At 43.1% G+C, this 17,313-nt stretch overlaps 1 protein-coding gene across 1 annotated transcript in view; it reads left to right on the top strand.

Moving 5' to 3' along the window:
* Pik3r1 (phosphoinositide-3-kinase regulatory subunit 1) overlaps positions 1 to 17,313 on the top strand; it is a 79,293-nt gene that overhangs the window by 47,935 nt on the left and 14,045 nt on the right. Inside the window, exons 3-7 of the mRNA XM_051182859.1 lie at positions 7,865 to 7,957; positions 8,530 to 8,604; positions 13,181 to 13,312; positions 14,081 to 14,282; positions 14,493 to 14,572. Of these exons, the coding sequence (XP_051038816.1) occupies positions 7,865 to 7,957; positions 8,530 to 8,604; positions 13,181 to 13,312; positions 14,081 to 14,282; positions 14,493 to 14,572 (582 nt within the window). The remainder of the gene's footprint in view (positions 1 to 7,864; positions 7,958 to 8,529; positions 8,605 to 13,180; positions 13,313 to 14,080; positions 14,283 to 14,492; positions 14,573 to 17,313) is intronic.

Below are 17,313 nucleotides of genomic sequence, written 5' to 3'. Positions count from 1 at the left end.
TTTTTTTTTATGTATGGTTGCTGATACATGAGCTCAGATTAGCATAGGACTTTCCTAAGTTCTAGTACCTGGGTGAAGACCTAGTGGCCCGCTCTTTGGCTAGTTAGTGGCCTCCTCCCATGCATCCTCTCCTGGAGACAGTGAGAGAGCACTACTCTCATCCTGAAGTGCCTACCCCATGACCTCACCTGAACTCCTAACCTTCCAGAGGCTGGCTCTGAGTATCATCACTTTGGAGGGTGGGTGCTGGTACCTCAAAGGGTACCAGCATCCACCTATGAATTATGGGGAACGTAGTACAGTCTTTGGCAATCAATTTGTGCCTCTTACCTTGAGTTGCACCAAAATTATTTATAACATTTATGGCAAAATGCTAATTGAAGGGTCTAGGTGGAACATAGCCAGGCATTCACTGACCAATCCCTTCAAGTTTTCAGTATATTCTTAAATGTCAGAGAAAAGCCCTGGCTCCCTGGGGTTCCTAGGATGGGGTTCCTTTTTGCCTCTGATTTCTATCCAGGCGTTCTTAAAATTCCCAGTACTGTTCAGCTGGACCACTTTGTCTCTTTGGCAGTTTTTCCTCCTCAAGCTCTGTCCTCCCTGGGCCAGCCAGCATCTGCTGCTGCTTGGTCAGCGGTTGCCAGCCTAAATCAGACATCTTTCTGGCCTCTGGTGTCACTGTGATAACTGTTTTCTGTGCCATCCATTTCCTCTAATTGCCTTCGGGGCCTCTCAAATCGCATCTTATGATTGGGCTCCACTTTAGCATTTGTAACATATTTTATAAGTTTGACTATGAAATTTATTGTCAAAATTATGGGGGGGGGAAGACATGAGCATTGCTGCCAGCTCGTCCTCTAGTTAGGGTTTTTTTTTTTTTTTTTTAAATGTGCTCCTACCTCCAGTGGCTCTGGTTGCTTCGCTGTATATAATGTTGATTATCTGTACATCAAAACAGTGTGAAAGTAGAGGCTGCATTTGCTGTCTGACGTGGGGGGGGGTATACATAAACTGATATGCTGCCAAGGTGGCTTAACTCGAACCCACCAGTAAATAGTACAGCCGTGACCTTATGGGAGTGAGTGTTGCGTGCCTTGTATGTTACAGGACGCTTTTACTGCAGCTACCACTGTGGGAAACATCATAGGTTTCTTTCCCTAGCCGGAGACTGACGAAGAGAAAATAGGCCCAAGCTGAACCCATGTGTGCTACTTATGAGTTTATGCCAGTGACCAAATGACTTAATTCTCCTACATCTGTTTCCTTGCCTTTAAATCAAGAATAATAAAGATGAGACATCTTTGAGCTGCTGTGAAAAATAACTAAGAGCATGTGGGTAAAAGAGTATGGGGACATGGCTCCTAGCTGGTATGCCCACCATGTGCATGAAATATAATTTTTTTCCCCTCTCCCCATCCCCACCTCCCCATTCTTTCCTTATGGGGGCATCTGAGTCATGCTGCAGATGAAGTTTTTCTAAGCCAACAGACCCAAAGACGAGCAACTTAGAAATCACTGGCCTCTGAAATGCCATGGCCTCAACTATAAATTCTCTTCTGGGTAGGAAGTGTGTGTGTGTGTGTGTGTGTGTGTGTGTGTGTGTGTGTGTGTGTGTGTGTGTGTGTGAGCCTCCTGCTCAGCATTTTAATTTGCTGTGCACTGTAAGTTGTCATCTTTATATCAGATTCCAATTTAGGTGATAAGGATCACAATTAATTAGCCTGCCTGTCAAAGATTAAGTGTAACCCTGTGCTTCAATATTCAGTCACCGTGAGGCTTTAGCAGAGGCCATCCGAGGCAAAGCTGTGCACTTGCTTGTGCTTCTTAAGATCTTTCCTGCTGTTTGTTTCTGATGCCAGTCTGTTGTGTAGAAAGAAAACTAAGTGGGTGGAGTCTCCCATTCTTCCCTGTGGAGCAAGAGATGGGGACACTTGGAGATCTGAGGAACTAAGGGGCGTAGGACACCTACAAGACCTTGGGGACTTCAGTTTAAAATCTGTGAGCAGTTTTGAGAAATTCCACATTAGCAGGTACCTCTGAAAACAATGTGGTCATGCCTGAAGATTAATTTCATATCGATTCCCATCTTTCATGGCCTGTACTTTTTATCTTCCTTCTCCTCCAAAGGGGAGGGGGGAATCTTGTTTCTGGAAGATTAGTATAATTTATTTCACAATCATTTCAACTTAGTTTTCCCTTCACATTCAGAGAACGGAAGTTAAATAACTTAAGCAGATTAGTATAGTGGTCCTTATTGGGAGAAAGTATGATAAATTAAACATAATATAGTGTTTGAGTTGATGTCTAAAAAGGTACCGAGCATTATTCATAGAGCACGAGGCAATGTTAATGTCTATCCTGTCACACATGCTTCAAGCTCCCCTCCTTTCAGAAACATTAAGAAAACTGTCTTAATATTACAGATGGCTCTGTCACTTTAATAAATATGTAAAAATTTACTAATGGGGCTGGAGAGATTGCTCGGTGGTTAAGAACATTGACTGCTCTTGCAGAGGACCTGGGTTCAGTTCCTGGCACCCACACGGCAGCTCACAACCATCAGTAACCCCAGTTCCAGGGGATCCAACGCCCTCTTCTGGCCTCCTTGGGAACCAGTCACACAGGCGGTAGACAGACAGACTTGCAGACAGACACTTTTACGTGTTAAATCGATTAATTGTGGTAAAGATTTCTTGAATAGCGATTGTGCTTTCCGTACCTTGGGTACTGAGTCCACTGAGGATATGTTCACTAATCCTTACTAACTCATATAATTACTCCCATTTTACAGGTGAAAACACTCAGGTCTGAGTTAATTAACTTGTTGGAGATGACTGTCAGCGGTGCCACAAGGACAGAAACCCAGTCAGTCCCTTGTGCTTTTAATCATGCCAGCACTACTGTTGAAAGCAGTGTGTACCAAAATTAACGGACTCAGTTTCTTTTTTTTTTTTTTTTTACTTTGCTTTTATTTTTTTAGTGTTAACTGTCTTGCCCAAAGAGCACACCAGCTTTTGATGTGGTTTGCAGCCCACAGAGCTCAACAAGTTTGAAGTCCAGGGTATTAGCTGTTATAGGTAGACAGAATGAACGTGCTTATAGAGTTTGTTTAAGAAAAGAATCAGGCTTGCTTTGATTCGTGTCCACTGGTTTTTTTTTTTTTTCTTTTGAAGTCACAAGAGAAATTTTTTTTTTCAGACAGAAATAAAGCTTGGATTCATCAAGTCAGTAGACAGTTTAACATCTTGATTTAATATCGGTCCCTATTTGCATATACCCTTTCTTTCCTGTGTATTTCCAGTTACATTCTGAGTGGTAACGGGCAGTTTTTTTTTTTTTTACACACTTCCAAGCTGCTTCCATTAGGAATGAAATACTTGGCTTGGGCAGCCTCTGCCGTTGTGATGTTTCTGCTTAAACTTTCCACTAGGTCCTGCCAGGCACTAACTTTAAAATGTCTTTTTCTTTTCTTTCTGTTAAATGGAGAATGCCTCCAAAAGGTGCAGCTGTGTGTCGGTTTCATCTTGCACTTAGCAGTGGTGTTGGCACAGAGTGCTCCCATCTCCCACACCCCACTGGCACCCGGGAGTGTTGAGGCTTGCCCGAGATGGTAGTTTGGGAAGGGCTACAGTTTGGAGAGAGCCTCTCTTCTGTTACGTGTGATTGGTTGGGGCCTGCAGAAAGAGCAAACAGAAAATGCATCCTCCATTGCAGCATGAGTAATTTCTCCTATGACCTAGGGCTCCCTAGTTCATTGCAGTTCTTGTGGGTGGGGAAGGAGGACTAACCAAGTCTGCCTTTGCTTAGAAATTAATTATACGTGGCTTAGCTTCTCCCCCCAAGACCTTTCGGCTGTGTTTGCTTTGTTTTTCCTTGCACAACACTGACTTCTTCCGATGAAAGGTGCTTTGGCTAAGTGAGAAACTGGGCTTGGATGTGTCAGGAAACCCACTGACTATTCCAGATGCTTCTGAATGAATGGGTCTCTGCAGACCTAAGACAGTGCCTAGTGGCAAACTTCCAAATCAAAGAGCACTCCTTTTCAGGTCAGAAACATCTGGGAAATCACATCAGATGGAATTTCTATGTAAAATTTAGAAGTTCCTGCTGCTAATTTGTGTTTTGCTTGATAACCCCAACCTGTATGTTTCGTAGTTTTTTTTTTTTTAAACTAACTTTTGGTACCGTTGTGTTTTATCAGACTATGATTCCATGCTTCATTGTGGGTGAATCAACAATTTACCAAGCTTAGTCATCCCTAGTAATTGCTGCTTCCTGCTGGAATCTCTTATGATGACAGAACATTATTTATTTATTTAATGGAATTAGAGAGTAGTTGGGTTTAGGATTATTGAGGACAGTAACACTTGTTAAATGTTTAGAATTCAGGTGACAATCTCACTGTCTGAAGCGGGTGACAGGAACTTGCTGTATTTATTACCTGTGTCTAAATATTCAAGAGAGGAGGCACGTAGAGTGAGAGACCTTATACTAAGGAATAGGAAATCCTAGAATTGTCGTTACCACCGACTCAGCTTGCAAACGATGCCTTTTAGAGTTCCTATTGCAAAAGCTTGACCAGTTGTGATTCACGCCTTTGTTCAATAAAGCTTCTTCCGTCTTAAAAAATTCAGCTGGACGTTCACTCGATCGGAGAACTCATGCTTCCTACACATGTGGACAGTGGTTTGGAAAAGGCCAGTGTCCTCCCAGACATTGGTGGCCATCACAGCGGGTTTTCAGAAAATGTCGGTAGTAGGGAAACAAAAGACACTTTGTAGCTCAGGATAACCAAAGACAAACAAAACTGTCTTTGCCAAGGAAATACAGGACAGACAAAGGAAAACAAGACAGTTGGACTTTTTTCTCAGCTGGAGTAGAAAGACGATAGAACTGTTGGGTGCATACTTCAATCACAATTACATGAAAATTTTAATTATCATTTAATTTAGTTTTCATATTTGCCTGCCGAAGTTGATTGTGTTGATAAGATTTTGGAAAGAGATAAACTTTATTAAGCAATTCTGATCTCATTGCCAGCAGGTTCCCCCCCCCCAAAAAAAAAATACTTGTGAAAGGGGAGAGGGTTTGATGAGTTAGCTGCATGAGTGTGGTGTGGACATTCATGCTTGTGTATTTACTACTTAGCTGTGGGCTTTTGAATTTGGGGTAGTGTTGAGGTTCCTCAGCAGGAAAACACTGTAGTAAATTGACAGCATTTCTTTACATCATCTTTCTACCTTAGTTTCCCGTCTAGTACCTGTGTACATGGACAGGATGGCGTTCATTTTGTTCAGTGTAGAAGGGAAGGTATTTGTGGGAGAGGATACTGTTATGAGCTGAAACATGAGAGCTGAGGGAAGTGGTTTATAGTTTATCAAAGGAAATGAAATGGTGTGCTCTTTGCTGCTGCTGGTGGTGGTGTGTGTGTGTGTGTGTGTGTGTGTGTGTGTGTGTGTGTTTGTCTTCTAGACAGTGTCTTGCTGGGTAGCCTGGGCAATCTTTTAACTTGTGATCTTCCTGTCATAGTCTCCCATGGAGGCTACACTTCCAAATCATTTTTTTTTTTTTTTTAAATGTTACAGTGCTTTTAATTAAAATGATTATAAACCTTTAATAAATACACTTGTAAGCGGTTTTCAAAAACGTTTCACATGTTAACACTTAAAATTGACTGATCTCATTGCTGGGTTTTTTCATAGAAATCACCTACGAAATCAAACTTAATACTAATTCAAAACAGATTACTACCCCTACCTATTCTTAGACATTTTGGTCCCTGGAATGTAGTCCTCCATTCCATAAGCCTTCTATACAACACAGTAGCTGTCTAGAAAGCTAATGGCATATCTACTCTACATTTAATATGCCAGAAAGCTATGAGAATGATACTGTCGTAAGGCAGAGTCCCCCGGGAAGCCAGATGGTGAGTTTTGTAGGTTACTGAGAACAACCATGGATGCCTTATCTTGGACAAAGATGTTTTCATTGTGGGGTCTGTGTAGCACAAAGTGACTTTTCAGACTGCAATCTTACATACTATGGTCATAACCTGTATTCAGCTACTTTAGGCTATATATATGTGTGTGTGTGTGTGTGTGTGTGTGTGTGTGTGTGTGTGTGTGTGTGTGTGCGCGCGCGCGCGCATACCCCCCCATACATACATACATACATACATATATACACATACATATATCTGCTGAATTTTGCAGTGGCTACATTTTAAGTTCTCAGCAGTCATTTTATTTTAGAGCAATGCTGTACAAATGTTTCTCTCATCACAGAAAGTGACACTAGACAGTGTTGTGATAGGGTTTTCCTCCAGAATTTAGCTCTTCTTTCATTCTGGGTTAGCTGTTGTGGTCAGTATAGTTAAGTGACAAATCCCATAGGCCCATCTATACAGGGCATGTTGGAATCTGCAGGGGTCTTAGACCAGGGAGGTTTGGAGTTTTCAAAATGACTTCCTAAGTCATACTTAGTCCTTTGAGTATTTAATAACACTGCTTTTATATTATAAATCTCTTTACTATTCTATGTTGATTCTTGGTACTTACAATAAGTTTAATTAGAATTTTTAATTTAATAATTTAGTTTAATAATTATATCACTATAACCTCACTGAAACCTAATTATTCCCCTTTGGTAAAGTATATGAACTGTCCTAGATAAGATGGCAAGTTATAAATCATAACTGAAATTACTGGACTATCAACAAATTACTCCTGAAGATGTTTCCATTAAGATTTACAACCCTATATTGGGAGCTTGAAAAATTTGAGGTGAAATATTTAGCTCCCTCTTCTGGCATAGTTTTGAAAAATACTTTTACTTTATTTTTTTTTTTTCCTTTTTTGAGTGAGAAATGTGGTTATCATATAATGTCATAGGAGGTAATATGTGATTGTTGTTGTACTAGATGTTTTTGTATCGTTACAATTGGTAAACTGTACTCATATGAAGACACAGTTTCCTTGGGGCTGGAGAGATAGTTTAGTGGCAACTCACAAACATCTGTGACTCCAGTTCCAGAGAATCTGGTGTGGCTTTCTTTGCCTCTACAAGTGCCAGGCACACACATTAAACACATATACACATACACACGCATCATATACATATAGCAAAACCACTCATACATAATATTAAATAAACCTAAAATAACTTTTTAAAGTATCTCATTTCCTACATATACACAAACAAACAAAAGCTTTGACAACAATTACATAGGGTCTTAGTTTGTTGTTAGGCAGCCGGTGGTCATTTGTGTCGCCCTGCAATGATGCCTGGGCATCGACAGAACTCAGGGCAAAGGTACATAAGGAGTTCACACTATCTCCCAAGAGTTTATCTACTCTTGCCTACCTGAACAGCAGTTCTTTCATGATGACCTAGAAGCCAGGCGTCATTTCAGACTTTTCGAGCTCTCCAGATTGCGCTCATAGATACCAGGACATGGGGATGAAGAAAGCTGTACCCTGAAGTATCTCTCCATTCTCCCTGCACATCCAAGCTCCATTCCAGCCTGGAGCCCCTCTACCTAGATCCAGCCTAGACTCTGAAGTGTCCCGAGGCAGGGCAGTCTGTCCTAGGCATGATGCCCCAAAGGAGAGACCATCAAAGGCCTGTTGTCAGGGCATTCTGGGATTCTGGGTGGGCCTTTGTAGAGTGTTCTGGAGAAAAACAACAGGCATGTCCCTGAGGTCCCAACAGTGCGCAGTGTGGCGTATGCATCCTGTTAGCTCCATTCTGAGTTTGCTATGGGTGGGGGTAGGTGAATTACTTGTGTTGAAATATTCTGCATTGTGGCGAATGTACGTGACTGCCTCACATGAAATCTAATGCTGGCAATTTCTTTTTTTTTCAGCTTTGACCCTTCCCGATCTGGCTGAGCAGTTCGCCCCTCCGGATGTTGCCCCGCCCCTCCTTATCAAGCTCTTGGAAGCCATTGAGAAGAAAGGTAACCAGACCGCTAGAGGGAGTTGGTGTTTTACACCTTTACCCGTGGCTGTTCTAACTTACATGTATCTCTGGGTTATTCATTATGGGAATGTCTTACTAACTGCTGTCAGCAGAGGCTGTGTTAGCCACATTAACTGTGTGGGTCTCTGCACCAGGGAAGGAATCTTGGCTGATAATTGAAACTCTAGAGCACTATAATTTTGCTGCTGGTATGAATCATAATGTAAATATCCGTGTCTTCTGATGGTCTTAGGTGACCTCCGAGAGGGTCATCCAATCCCCAAAGAGGGTCACAACCACTGCTCTAGACTAACATGTAGTTACTATGTGGGAGTTATTCAATTCTTCATAATTTAATAGATATGATTAACCTACTTTTTAATGGACCACCGGGTTTGCCAAAAATTATTGACATTCCAGATAAAATTAATTGTTGGGGTTGTCTTCCAAGAATACTTAGTACACATCTAGACTAGATACCGGATGGAAATTGGAATGTTCTCTGGCAGCAGGCTCACTGGTTCCTCCAGAGAGCTCTGTTTTGCATACACAGTCTGTTTTGTGTCCTAGGACTGGAATGTTCGACTCTATATAGAACACAGAGCTCCAGCAACCCTGCAGAATTACGACAGCTTCTTGATTGTGGTGAGTCTTATGGGACTGTAAGTGAGGATAAGGCTCACCTTTCTGGCCCACCCCATCCACGTAACACTGTAAGCCTCAAAGGAGCCCTCGAACCATGCAGGGTTTCCTTTACCCCATTGAGTTAGCAGGGCACCCTTAGCGGTATGCGTATAAGCTCCCAGCCTTTTTCACATACATGAACCTCTGGTTTCTGCTGGGATTTCAGAAACAAGTTCTACAAGTTCTTAGTATTCATCAGACCCCCGTATCTCTGTCATGCTCCTTAGCCAGCCAAGAAGATGCTAAGTTTGTGTCACTTGACAGATGTCTGCTGCTGTACCTCTTGTCTCTCCTTCCCACCCACCTGGTTTGCTGGCTTTCTTCCTTGTTCATCTGCCTTCTTGTTCATGCTGCATGCCCATCAAGTAACATAGTGAGTGACATTTAGTGTTTATTTATTCGGTAATGGTGACTGTGCTCACTGTAGGGGAAAATTACCAGGTTAGAGTGGTAGCCTCTTGTGATGGAAATGCCCCCACTGTGGTTGACTTCATGCTAACATGATGTCATTGAATGTGGAGTTGGGAAAAACTGAGAACATCTGATCTCCTGAGCCAGCACCAGCCAGCTCCAGCACACCATTACTTAGGAGACACCAACTTATTCTGCCAAATGATGGCTTTATATGTCTTCCTCTTTCCATTCCCATACAGGGAAAGGAGGTAACCTCATCTCAGGAAGCTGTCTTCTCATGCCAACTTTTATAGTATTCGCTCTTTCTTTTTTCTTTTCTTTTCTTTTCTTTTTTTTTTTTTTTTTCCTCACATTGTTTACCTGAATTTGGGTATTTATATGAAAGAGTTGCATATGTTGTTCTTTTTCTGGACAAGGCTCCTTCAGAAATATGCTTGCAAGGGAATGCCCATCTGACCCTTACAAAGTAACTCTTTGAAGTGGGAAGTAGTTTCTGGCTTAGGCAATTTAGGGAATTTCTATAATGGACGTTTCTTAGAGAAAAGAGCTAGCTAGGCCAGATGTTTATCAGTAAGCGATTTCACTCGAAGCACACCCAAGCGAATGTCTCAACTCCAGTTCCTGCGTCTCTTGAACTCAGACAAGCATACACAGAGCAAAATGTGTGCATTCTCCTGTGTGTGCCCTGTGCTTTTACCACCTGGGTCATTGGAAGCTGACTGGCAGAAAAGGGAAGAGCGGAGAGGCCTTTCTGCTTTCTGGATTTCTGCCAACCTTACCAGGGTGTTAAGGAAACACTGAATTTTGTTCTTTGCCAATTGAAATAGTTACATGTGTTGGTACGGGGCGGGGGGGAAGTAAAATTGAACGCATGCTAAAAGTAACAGGAAACGTGAAGACATCAGAAACAGAAAAATGTGAAAAGTTGTGGTTTTTTAATGTGACCAATACAAAATGATCCAGGTTAGTTTTTTTCTTTTCTTTTCTTTTTTTTTCTTTCACACCACTCATGAGATGGCGTAAACCACTGAGATCCACTCACGTCAGTGATATAGAGTTTGATGGGCAGCTTTCTTTTCCTATTGCCGTCAAACCCACACATAGAAAACTGGTACATTTTTTGTAGCCACAAAAGAGCAAACAAATTTGGAAGTGAACCTGGGAAAACACACACATACATATATATATATATATATATATATATATATATATATATATATATGCCTCCAGGTTGTAGACTTTTCAATACATCGAGCTATTATACTATTCTGGAGGAAGCCTCAGTTCCACCTGACAAAGAAATGCTGCCTTTTAAATAATGCTGTAAATCTGCAGTGCTGGATAGAGTTAAATAATGCTGTAAATCTGCAGTGCCGGACAGAGCTGGGGCAGGCAGCCCACTTAATGCCCACTGCATGCTTTTACAGCATCTCATGGTAACCTAATTCTGAAGTGTTAGTGACTCTTAAGGCCCCAGTAAAGAATGCCCAACTTAAGCAAATCTATTTAGCATGATTTGGCGGGAGGGTGGCAAAGCTGTGCTTTATATCCAGATTATTCTGACTGCCTCCCCCCCCCCCCCATCTTACTTGAACTTTAACAGGTCTACATTTTCTCCTGACGCATTTTGGTTTCTCTTAACTGGAATCGGGCTGTCTCACCCTGGCGCTCTTCATGATAAAGAGTGGAGGACTATCACGTCCATTGCAGAGTATTTAGCCACATCCCTAGCCTCTACCCACTAGGTGCCAGTAGCATCCACCCCCGAGTCACGACAGTCTAGAATGTCTCCAAATAGTGCCAATTGCATCCTACTCCACCCCCCATGCCCTAGGAACCACTGCACCAGATACAGATCAGCTGGTGGCTGGCTGGGGACTGGGGGGCTGGGGACTGGGGGGTGGGGGCGGGGCTGGGGGCGGGGCTTCCCAGGGAAGTATTGAAGGAATTGGTTACCCAATGGTAGTGTGGCGAAAGTGAAATGAAAAGAAAGCCACCTGTTTCCACTAAAGACAGCTGTGGGTAGCTAGGAGCTGCTAGGCTGGCGTTAATACAGAAGAGGAATCCTGTATTGTAAAAGCACATGGGAAATCCCATCACAAAAAATAATAAAACCACATAATACTCCATCGTCAACGCCTATAGACTTCGACAGGTGGTCAGTTTATCCCAAGACCTTCGAGATGTAATTTCATTCAAACCCTGTAAAGACAGGGTGAGCTACACTCCCTGGGCTCTTAAGAAGTCTCTAGAATAAGTTTCATTTAAAAAAAAAAAAAGTTTGGTTTGGGGTTAGAACAGGATTTCCAAAAAGTTTTGGAATGGGTGTTGACTTAATTCTGCCATTTTGTATCATGTATTTATGCAGAGCTGCATGCCCCTGTTCACAATTTTTAAATACAAATATTGATTACCTCTTAGAAGCATGAAGGCGCTCTGTATCCTACAGCATCAAATACTAAGCTCAGATTTAATTCTGTATAATCATAAACAAGGAAATCTCTTGTTAGTATGCAAATTAGCCTTCACCTTTAAGCAGTGGTAAAATTATGTGTTCTTAAGAATATTTTTAAAGTAAACTGCTTTACAATTTCAGTAAGTATTTGCTTGGTGTGCCAGTTTTACATACCTCTATATTTTCAGGTCACATGAAAATTTCTGAGATACAAAGAGACCATGAATAGGCAAAGTTCTTGCTTTATAGAATGGGGGAAATGCACGGAGCCCTGCTTTTCTTCTCTTTTCTTTTTTCACACTATCATCTTGCAGGGAGAGTGCTCTCCTGGTGTCGAACCATCTTCACAGGACAGGTATTTTCCCATTTCCTAGATACTGCCCAGTCCAGCCACACACTATATCTTCTTTCTATTATTTGGTCCTTATAGCTCCTTTGCAGCAGAACCCTCAATGCCGTAACCAGGGACAGTAAAAATCAGTGTAAGGTCGGCCTGCCTTCTGAGCACGTCTTTCCACCAGATAACTCTCCCCGTGTTCCTTCCGGCTGCCAGGTGCCTCTCTGTTATGATGCCCTCAGTTCTCCTTGCCCTTGGTGCCCCTGCTTTTTGTTGGCCCTCATTTCCTTTCCCATCCGAAGGACCGGGCTCCACACACGGCATGTGCAGGAAAGTGTACTGGATTCTGTTAGCCCTTACGGGATGCCTTAGTCTCCTTTCTAGCTGATGGATTTATCAGAGAATTCGTTCCTCTTCTCTTTGTTCTGAACTGGTTGGATGTTCACAGGTTAGATATTAACACCATTAGGAGAAGCTTTCTGGAACTGCTCACGATATTATTCTGTGGGCAATCTTGAAATGGATTGCTAAAATGCCAGAGTATCTTGATGTTTAGTTGAGCCCTCTCAGCTGAACTTTACATAGCATTTTTCAGTTCAGATTTGAGAAAAACTGGGAATTTTTGTTTCCCATCTTCCTGTCCTGGTACTAGGAAACACTGGCTGTATGTGTGCTTACCAGTGTAGGCATTATATGTATACATACATACATACATACATCATATATGTGTCAGACCCTTCTCCATCAGGGCAGATCCACTCCCCAAAACTGGAAAAAAAAATTTATTTCTCACATAGCCATAGAGACTGAAATTCCAAGACGATGAAGGTATAGGCCTGTTTGCTTGCTTCAAGGCCTCTTTCTTGGCTCTTCAACAGCTTCCTTCACACGGCCCTTCCTTTGTTCATGGATCGTGGCTTTGTCAGCCTTAGGGTACACTCCAACAACCTTGTCTAACCTAATCACCTCTTTCAGGACCCATCTCCAACCTGATGGAGCCCTGGGGTGTTGAGTTTCAACACAGGCACTGGGGAGGGTACTACCCTATCGGTAACAGTGGCATTAGTTTTTGCTGCTCTAAAGAAGGTGGTACTGGCATAATAATAGCTAATGGCCAGGCGTGCTGAGTGCTCATAGTACATGAGACAGAACTGCACAAAGAAAAGCTTTTCTGTCCAAAAGTCGGGAAGCAGCCCCGTGAGAACGCTCTGCCATGGTTCGTCTCCCTCACATTGCTTCTTCCCTGTGTCTGATTTAAGTCCCACCTTTGGAAAATTGGCCCAACAGAAGTATGAATGCCTGAAATATCTCTTAAATTATTTCTCTCCTAGATGCCGCCTCGGTGGACTTGGAAATGATTGATGTACACGTTTTAGCAGATGCTTTCAAACGCTATCTCTCGGACTTACCAAATCCCGTCATTCCAGTAGCTGTTTACAATGAAATGATGTCTTTAGCCCAAGGTTGGTTTTCTCTTTCCAGACCTCTCTGAACAGATAACTAAGATGTAGATATGCCTGTTAGTCTGTGACGTGCTGTGTGTATAAGCAGAAGGCACTGAGAAATTCTAAGCTGCCCTCCACAGTGCCTCGCCAACACCCCGGATTCGCCCTTTACCACACAGCATCTGAGCATCTGGTAGAAGAGACTCAGATCCTGTGTTTACTTAGAAGCTTGCCCGTGTCTTAACCACTAACTGCAAACATCACTGCAGCTATGTAGGTCTCGATTCTCCAAGTACTAGCCTCAGATTCACAGACCTAGAACTAGGATGCATGGGGAGGAATATTCTTGCCCTCTTCCCTGTACACCCAGAACAAAATGTGTCAAGGGTGGAACCCTCAGCATCAGGAGCCCAGGCTCCTCCGTTCAGTGCTTTGGGGACAGGAAATTGTGGTTGGTGACCTTCAAAGTTTAACCTGTGATACTTATCTGGGGAAGCAGCCAATCACGCTCCCTGCTGCTTGATGGAGGCCAGGCTTCTGAGAGCACACCCTGAACATTTTGTGGTTTTTTGTCAAGAAGACATTTCATTTGACTGGAGATCTTTACTTTCTCACAATGCACTTCTTAATAAGAAGGATAAATGTCCTAGGTACCTCTCTGGAAGATTTCTCTATGGGCTTCCTTTGGTAGCTAAAGCAGAAAGGAGAAATGGTTCAAGCATTGGCTCGTTGGCACCCTACATAGCCTTACTCTGTTTCCTGTATTTTTTTTCCTGTAAATTGTAGAAGTACAAAGCTCTGAAGACTACATCCAGCTATTGAAGAAGCTCATTAGGTCGCCTAACATACCTCATCAGTATTGGCTTACACTTCAGTATTTGCTTAAGCATTTCTTCAAGCTCTCTCAAGTCTCCAGCAAAAATCTTTTGAATTCAAGAGTACTCGCTGAGATTTTCAGCCCTGTGCTTTTTAGATTCCCAGCAGCCAGGTACGTGAAAGATGAGAAAAAGGTTTAGGGGTATTGGGGGGTGGGGGTGACGGGTGGCCCTAATGGTTATTGGAGGGTATCTAAGATACTGGGTCACAGATGCACCTTGCTTTACACAATGGACTTGCTTTATACATGTCAGTAGGATGATGGATGGAGATGGTATTGTCTTTAGAAACGGTGGTTCTCACAAAACCTTCTTTGTTGCAGCTCCGATAATACTGAACACCTCATAAAAGTGATAGAGATTTTAATCTCAACTGAATGGAATGAACGACAGCCAGCACCAGGTAAGGCTTTGCAACAGCTGACATTCACTCAGCTGTTTCTGCCTTTTCTTTGAACTTCTACAAGTTAAAAAAAAAAATACAAGAGTCTCCTGAATTAATGCAAGTTTATGGTACAATTGTAAACCATGGTAATATGTTAATTTATGGTTCACAGAAAAATAACAGTGGTGGTCTATGTGGTACTGTCAGATGTCAGCTCTTGCAGAATTTAAGCTATCGTGGTTTTTGCCTTACTTTTTAAAAAAATGTCTAGCTCAGTACAAGGTCTCAGCATGTAGTCCAGGCTGGCCTTGAACTCATTTTGAAGGAGAGGTTGGATTGGAGAAGTCTCCTTCCTGCCTCTACATTTTTTGTGTTAGATGAGCATTGGGAGAGCTCCCTCACCCTGACACCTCTTAGGCTTCAGGCTGCCAAATAAATTTATGGAGTTCATTTTAGCTGTTGACATTTTTTTTTTTTAATACTTAAAAAGTGAGGTGACTTATAATTACTATATAATTTAAGTATTTTGGAGTGTGTGCTTTGGAAGTGACTATGCCGAGGACATGTCTGTCAAAACAAGCACTTTCTGTAACAAGGCAATGTGAAGGCCGTATTCAGCCAGAGCGAGCCAGGTGCCTCTTTGAAAGCAGGTGGTCTTCTAGCCATTCATGGCAGGGAGTGTGGGCACCCTGGAACGGCAGCTTTTTACCTAGAGGGTCCAAACTACCTGTGGTCTAGTAGCAGGGCTCGCCAGTTAGATTACCAGTCAGGAGGTGAAGTGTAGTTGCAGGGCCAAGAGGAAGCTGTGCTTGTGTTCTTCGTTTCTGCCCAGGCTTTTAAACCGAAGCACCCTGCTTCTACTGTCTGTGATGGGAAACTCATGCAGCTTGGCGTGGCTGGCACGGAGCAACAGGCACTGCTCTTCTGTTCTCACTGCATGGGCAGCTGTGTTTCTCCGCATCTACATGCAGCAGACTGAGAGAGGCAAGGGCTTGGGCTCAAACAAACCCCACCCTGAAGTGATTGGATGCAAAACTTAGGAAGAGCTTCTGTGGTACTGGCCCGAAGTACTGTGCCTAGTGTGAGAGCGATCATAGTGGAGGCAAGCGTGCCGTACTCCAGAGGCCCCAAAGCTCAACAAATAGGATTTAACGGGGATGCCTGAAGCTAAAACAGTGTACACGGGGATCCTATCTGCAAGCATGGCCTGGGAGGAGGCTTTGCCCCATATAATACTGAACTTACTAGATAATGGATTCAGGAAGAATGAGAGTTGGGGGCATGGAAGGAGCCGTGAGCCATAGAGACTGCCTGCTCGGGGACTAACCACATAGGCTAGGAAGGAAGACGTGCAACTAGAATAGGCAGGCCCCAGCTGAAGGGCTGAGCTAATGTTCACTTCCTCCTGACGGGCATAGAGGTGCACCCCAGAGAGGAGGTGCAGCTGAGCTAATGTTCACTTCCTCCTGACGGGCATAGAGGTGCACCCCAGAGATCAGGCAGGTGACATGGAAGCTCAAAGCCAGATGGGACTTTTTACAAATGAGTTGATCACTAAAGGCTTGCTTATTTGTCTGGTTGGAGGACGGTTGTCACCTCTAGAGTTGAATATAAATGGATTAAGCGTCTTTTATAAGACTGTGTCGTCATCAACCACTCTCATAATGTGGCCTGATACACAGAGGAGCATTACAGCACCCTACCCCTACCCCCCACCCCCGGGAATTAGTATACTAATTTCAAAGGAGGCTTATTCCCTCAGCTCTGCTCTGAGGATGACAAAGACTGGGCATACTGCATTGTTCCATTATTTGTGCAGACTTGGAAGGAAGGAAGGAAGGAAGGAAGGAAGGAAGGAAGGAAGGAAGGAAGGAAGGGATGAAGGAAGGAAAGTAAGATTAAACCTAAGTTATTCTTGAGCTCTGTCTGAACCACTCTAACTCCATGTGGTACTTCTCAGCCACCGTGGGCATTGGGATTAAATGGATGCTTCAGAATGTTTCACTCCCCACCTCTAAAATCTTGAGGAAGAGGTGCATTCACCCGGACACCTTTGGGCTCTGGGATAGCTCCAGCTCAGTGATTGGCAGGGCATCCCAGGAAAAAACAAATGACCTCTTCAATCCAGTGGGAATCCAATGCCTTTGCAGAGGCCTTCCCCACTGGCCCAGCATCAAGAGGCCCCAAGGGCTTTGGAAGCTCACCTCTGGCCCATCTCAAGCGAATGCTCATAAATCAGGCAATTACACACACTGCCACTCTGAACAGAAAGGAGTGTTTGAAGGACCCTGGAATGGAAGTGTTTGTGGTGGGGCAGACAGACATCATCTCCGGGTTTGACCAGGTAGTAGTAAGAATGATAAGGCTGATGCCTGAGGCAAAATTATCAACTTAAATAATGCCTGTTAAAACCATAGCAGTCTATATAGTCTAGCTGGGAGTGTGCTTCTCCTTAGAGCTTTAGAGGGGCGGTATACTTTTTAGGGTAATTGAGTAGATAAGTTAGAGGAAGAATAGGTAAGTTAGAGGAAGAATAGGTAAGTTAGAGGAAGAATAGACCCTGCAAAGGGCCTTGAAAAGCAGGCCCAATTTTAACTGGAGAAAAGGAAAGTAGCATTTTGATTTGCAGATGGACAGCAAACCAGCTAATCAAAGTGTTGCAGGCTGTGTTCTTTAGGTTGCATACACACACCCTAGGACATCTGTACACCGTGATCTCTTTGAATGTGTTTCCCCAAGCTGGTCCCTCAGGCATTGAC

Source organism: Phodopus roborovskii, unplaced genomic scaffold, assembly GCF_943737965.1.
Source record: "Phodopus roborovskii unplaced genomic scaffold, PHOROB, whole genome shotgun sequence".
Classification (NCBI taxonomy): domain Eukaryota; kingdom Metazoa; phylum Chordata; class Mammalia; order Rodentia; family Cricetidae; genus Phodopus; species Phodopus roborovskii.
Note: the sequence above shows the minus strand (reverse complement) of the source record. Positions and strands in the feature narration are given on the sequence as shown.